Here is a 6,061-nt window from a genome sequence, read left to right as displayed (position 1 = left end):
GACAGACAGACAGAGGGAGACAGACAGACAGAGAGAGAGAGAGAGAGAGAGAGAGAGAGAGAGAGGGAGAGAGAGGGGGGGTGCGTGCGTGTGTCCGCGCACACGCGCCTGCAAGGGAGGGAGGGAGAGAGAGCTAGAGAGAGAGAGAGAGAGAGAGAGAGAGAGAGAGAGAGAGAGAGAGAGAGAGAGAGAGAGAGAGAGAGAGAGAGAGAGAGAGAGAGAGAGAGACCTATAGCCGGCTCTATAGCCTACCGGTTCATGCGATAAAGTCTAGGCCTACTTGATGATTATAGAATGATTTATTCCCCGTCATCAAAATGCAATTTCAAACAGGGATCCGATAGGAGATCATTTTGCCTTTTGATGATCAACTCGATCCCTTCATTTGTGTTTTTCGGCCAGAAGGGCAGAAGAAGAAGGGCTGTGACTGTGACTGTGGGATGATACTACACATTGCTATTGCATAGGCCGGATTTAGGATGGATTTTACTTATTTATTTCTATTCCCAACACTGTCGTTTTGTTTATGACGGCCCTGGAATATTTTCCAAGAATATGTCAGTCTAGGCGATTGATTCTCTTGCTCTTATGCCGCTGGACGGTGGCGTGAAGAGAGAGCGAGAGAGAGAGAGGGGGGAATCCGACAGTTCCTCCACTGTGTTCAAGTCGTCGGGTATGTGTGCGGGGTGAGTTGAGAAAATCATCTGGTCGGCTGTGGGCAGATAGTTGTGTTGATCGAGGTTCGGGATTTGATGTTACTTTGATAAGGGGGAAAAAAAACGAGGGCTTTAAATTGGATTTCCATCACAGGGTGGCATTTGTCCTCCTACATTGTTGCTGTGGCATGCGATCCGTTTGACAGTGCGCTTTTTTGAAATCCTGCTGCTATAGGATCGAATTAGTAAATGATGATTATATAGCCTCCTATGCCCTATGCATGTCTTTCATCGTGGGGAAATGATTGGCTTTTTGCGAGACGGTTCTGGAATCCAGGCGAGCTGTCAGAAATGCGCAGTGGCTGCCTGTCCACCGCGGATATTTTCCACAATCAACATGATCGTTACATCGAAGTGCATATTTATGGAAGAGTGCTGCTATCAACTATAGTGGCCAAACTGATGCTGAGATACCATATCTGCATGCTTATCTGTTAGCCTGTGTATTTTTGCACGTCTGCTGTCTTCTTTGTCACTTAAAAAAAAAAAATCTCAACAGCTGACTATGTTATGATGAGGTGATTATCAACTATCCCTATAAGATTGTCAGTAGGCTACAGTATCAAATATATATATTTCTAATCCACCTTACTGTATGGCTGTGTTTTTAAATAGAACCCATCCTTTTTTTTCTCTCTCCCTCCTTAGATGACACCTCATACTGGCACCACACTTGAGTGAGCTGGGGCACCCTCTCCCACGAAAAATGCATATCTGGGTCCTGAAAATAATCCTGCTGATTGCATCATCTCTGAGGCTGGTCGAGATGTATGACAATTATGGGGAGATCTGTCGGAGCCTGTGTACGTGCGAGGAGAAGGAAGGCATCCTGACAGTGAGCTGCGAGAATCGGGGCATCGTCAGGCTGACGGAGATCAGCCCCGTGCACTTTTCCATGTATCATCTCCTGCTGACAGGAAACCTCCTGAAGAAGCTGTCAGTCAATGATTTCATCAACTACACGGGGGTGACTATCCTGCACTTGGGGAACAACGACGTCTCCGAGATCGAGTCGGGTGCCTTCAACGGACTCCAGGGATTAAAAAGGCTGCACCTGAATAACAACAAGATTGACATTCTGAGGGACGACACGTTCGCGGGGCTGGAGAGCTTGGAATACCTCCAGATCGATTATAATTACATCACAGCCATCGAGCCCAATGCCTTGGGCAAGCTCCACCAACTGACGGTGATGATTTTGAACGACAACCTTCTCGCTGCCCTGCCTCCGAACATTTTCCGGAACGTGCCCCTCACGCACTTGGATGTGAGGGGCAACCGGCTAAAAATGTTCCCGTACATTGGCCTTCTGGAGCACATGGACAAGGTGGTGGAATTACAACTGGAGGAGAACCCGTGGAATTGCTCCTGCGAGCTTATCTCGCTCAAGGCCTGGTTGGAGAGTATATCCTACACCGCTCTGGTGGGGGAGGTGGTGTGTGAGACACCGTTCCGGCTCCACGGCAGAGATCTGGACGAGGTGTCAAAGCAAGAGCTCTGCCCACGAAGGCCCCTGGAGGACACGGCGAGGCCCGCGCCCCCCCTCAGCACCAATGGATATTATCAGACCACACCTGCGGCTGTCACGGCCTCTGCCACCTCATCGGCTGTACTGAGGTCCTCTTCTAGGCCCACCAAGGGCACACGGCAGTTTAATAAAACAAGGTCAAAGCCCACCTCACGAATACCGGGTGGCAATCCGTACAACCATGGCCCCATCATTGCTCTTCAGACCAAATTTCCTGTGCCTTTGGACTGCCCCACTGCCTGTACATGTAACCTGCAGATATCTGACCTTGGGCTAAATGTCAACTGCCAAGAGAGAAAGATTGAGAGTATTTCTGACCTTAAACCCAAGCCATACAACCCTAAAAAAATGTATCTGACTGGGAATTACATCCCCGTGGTGCGGAGGTCAGATTTTGTCGATGCCACCGGGTTGGATTTGCTTCACCTGGGGAACAACAGGATAGCCCTCATCCACGACCGAGCCTTTGGGGATTTAACCAATCTGCGTCGGCTGTATTTGAATGGTAATCTCATGGACAGGCTTACGGGAGAGATGTTTTTTGGTCTGCAGAACCTGCAGTATCTTTATTTAGAGTACAACAAAATCAGAGAGGTCGACACCGGCACTTTCCGGTACCTCCCCAACCTGCAGCTGCTGTTCCTCAACAATAACCTTCTGAAAACCTTACCAGGGGGCGTCTTCGCCAGCCTTCCCTTGTCTCGCCTCAATCTGCGCAGCAACCACTTCCAAAATCTGCCGGTGAGCGGCGTTTTGGACCAGCTGAAGCTGCTGGTGCAGATAGATCTGTTCGAGAACCCGTGGGATTGCTCCTGCGACATGGTGGGCATGAAGATATGGCTCGAGCAGCTCAGCGCCGGCACCGTGGTCAACGAGGTCATGTGCGAGTCCCCCAAACGCCACGCCGGGATGGAACTGCGCTCCATCCAGTCGGAGCTGCTGTGCCCGGATTACTCCGACGTCCCCGTGTCGACGGTGGCCCCGACGGACGAGACCACGGACGAGCGGGCCACGACGACGGACGCCCCGCAGCGCTTTAACACCCCCAGTAGCACCGTCCCCCTCTCCGTCCTCATCCTGAGCCTGCTGCTCGTCTTCATCATGTCCGTCTTCGTGGCCGCGGGCCTGTTCGTGGTGGTCATGAAAAAGCGCAAGAGGTCGCAGAGCGACCGCGCCAGCACCAACAACTCGGACGTCAGCTCGTTTAACTTGCAGTACAGCCTGTACAGCAACCGCTCCGGCCCGAAAGCCAAGGCCCCCGCCGGCCACGTCTACGAGTACATCCCGCACCCCATGGGTCACATGTGTAAGAACCCCATTTATAGGTCAAGGGAGGGCAACGCGGTGGAGGATTACCGGGATCTCCACGAGCTCAAGGTTACGTATAGGAGTAACCCGGACGAGGAGATGGACGGCGGGACCATGAGGAGCCCCACGTACAGCGTTAGCACCATTGAGCCACGCGAGAACCCCTCCCCGGTCGGGGACGCGGACCATTTCTTCAGGGGCATCCTCGACCCCGATAAGCAGTCCCACTCCCCGCACCAGCCCCTCCCGTCCATCCCGGTGGGGGCCAATCTAGAGTACAAGTACACGGGGCCCGTGTCGTACACTTACAACCCCAACTTTGATGTCAGACGTCAGTTCTTGCACCCGGAGCGGATAAGGGAAACGGTGCTCTACGGCACGGCGCCCAGTACTGTTTATGTGGAGCCCAACAGGAACGAATATTTGGAGCTAAAAGCGAAACTGCAGTCTGAGCCCGATTACCTCGAAGTTCTTGAGAAACAGACCACCTTTAGCCAATTCTGAGCAAACTAGGATCGTCAATGTTAACGAAGTGTTTCCCCCCCCGAATCCCCCCCCCCACCCCCCCCGCCCCCGCCACCCCCTTGTCCTCGTTAAAACACTGGCTCAGTTTCTAGTGTGCCTTGGCACATAACAACACAACAAAAAAAAGGAAAAGCAGTTAAAACGGGGTGTGCCGAACAATCTTATTCTTATTTCTGAAATATGACATTAGAGGAATGGATACAGCTTTCTTGAAACAAAACAACAACAACAACAACAACAACAATGACGACAACACAAAAAAACACACGGATGAACAAAGTTGCTCTACTTAACTGATGATGATGATGCAAAATCTATTTTTCTATGGTGAAGATCCGATTACACACAAAATGTAAGTGTACAGGTAAAAAATCTTACCCAGCTACATTTTCAGGAATATAACCATACATAAGGTATATTGTGAATCAGAAAAAGGAACAAAAAAAAAAATGTTTATAAAATCCCTCTTGGACAGAATCACTGTACAGCAGAGCATCAAAACTGTGTGGGACTATTTTCTGCTGTAGTCTGTAAGTAAGTATTTATTGATATAATCTGCCATCTCTTTTCAAAACTTTTGATTCCACATCAGTATTACCTGTGTCATCATACTCCACCATCCTCCGATGAAAAAGGCTTATGTTTGTACTATCATTTACTGTAGCTCGGCATTGTAAAAGTGGCTTTTTATTTGAAGTGGCACACCCCCTATCCCCACCCCACCACCCCCCCAGTGTTCAAAAGAGACTGCGTCATTTGAAGAAGTTGAGAGAGAAAAAAAAATGAAAAAGAGAAAAAAAAGAAAGAAAAGAAAATGTCTTTGTATTGCTTTCTGCACTTTTCGAAATTGGGAGGCGAGATGGCCTTTGTGAGCTCTCATAAAGGAGACTATTATATTAAAAATGAATATGGGTATTCATTCTTAATATGTAGAGTTGATATGTTATCAAAAATGAAAATTCATAAATGATATTTGAAGTAATAATTATGTTGTGTACTACTGCTATTTTAATCAATGTAACACCTATTTTTATACTACGAGCATTCGCAAATTCTCTATCCCTTATCAATTTTATTTGTTTTGATTGCTTTGCACTTATTGCACTATATTGACCAAACTATGTTAATGTCATCAAATAAATATGATGTCAGGTTCATATCATGTGCTTGTGGGGGACCTCAGGCTGTTGCTGGTGATATGAATGGAGGCCATTTTGCATTTTCAGCCAGTTGTGGTTAAAAAAGTCAGATGATTAATTGAAACTGCATCTTCAAAAAACCCAAATTCATGACGTCATCCAGTCTGAATCTTCAGGTATTTCGTTTGAACGTACATGTTTCATGGTCTAAAAAAGTTACTTTCGGTTTTGTTTTGTTTGTGAACATCTACAAATTTGTTTGAAAAAGAAATGTAATTGAATCCCAGCTTTGCTTGTGGGCTCCATCCATGCAGATAAAGATGCGGTACATGCATTGCTCAAAAGGGGCGGTTAGTGTTTCAACAGAGATTCTAATCAATATGTTTCAATCAATGTACATTATCTGAGGCTGTCCCCTTGCAATTAAACCATGACAACAACATCAGCATTACTGCCTGGCACGTGTTGATTGGTTAATTTGTAATAACGCCACTGGTGTGTCGACTTAAAAATGTGCGGTCAATCTTTTGGTATTTGGATAATGGCAACGGATGCAACACTTTTTGACATCAATAAGAGAATAAAGCAGCATTAACAGTTGTGTATCTGTGAACCATTAGCTTCGTCCTTGGTCGATTGGTTCATAATCTTCCCTGATCTTTTACAGCTAGTTATAAAAAAGGAGGAATGAGCTGTAACATCAGCAAAGTGAAACTGTGTTTTTTTTTGGTCGTACTGCAAGTCACTGTTCACACAAACTCACTTCGTTTCTGGTATGCAAAGCAGGCCTATAAAAAATGCAGAGGATAAGACTGTGACACCATTTTCGCTGTGCAGAGAGCCTT

General features: G+C 47.3%; 1 protein-coding gene across 1 annotated transcript; it reads left to right on the top strand.

Annotated features, from left to right (window-relative positions):
• Positions 1 to 1,389: 1,389 nt before the first annotated feature.
• slitrk5 (SLIT and NTRK like family member 5) lies at positions 1,390 to 4,056 on the top strand (the record flags this gene model as incomplete). Its single annotated transcript, XM_084051172.1, has 1 exon — positions 1,390 to 4,056. The coding sequence occupies exon 1, from the start codon at positions 1,423 to 1,425 to the stop codon at positions 4,054 to 4,056; it is 2,634 nt and encodes an 877-aa protein (XP_083907298.1). The 5' UTR covers positions 1,390 to 1,422.
• Positions 4,057 to 6,061: the final 2,005 nt, after the last annotated feature.

The sequence above is a fragment of the Gymnoscopelus microlampas genome (genome assembly GCF_963454915.1).
Source record: "Gymnoscopelus microlampas genome assembly, chromosome: 24".
Lineage (NCBI taxonomy): Eukaryota > Metazoa > Chordata > Actinopteri > Myctophiformes > Myctophidae > Gymnoscopelus > Gymnoscopelus microlampas.
This window is presented reverse-complemented; position numbering and strand designations above follow the sequence as displayed.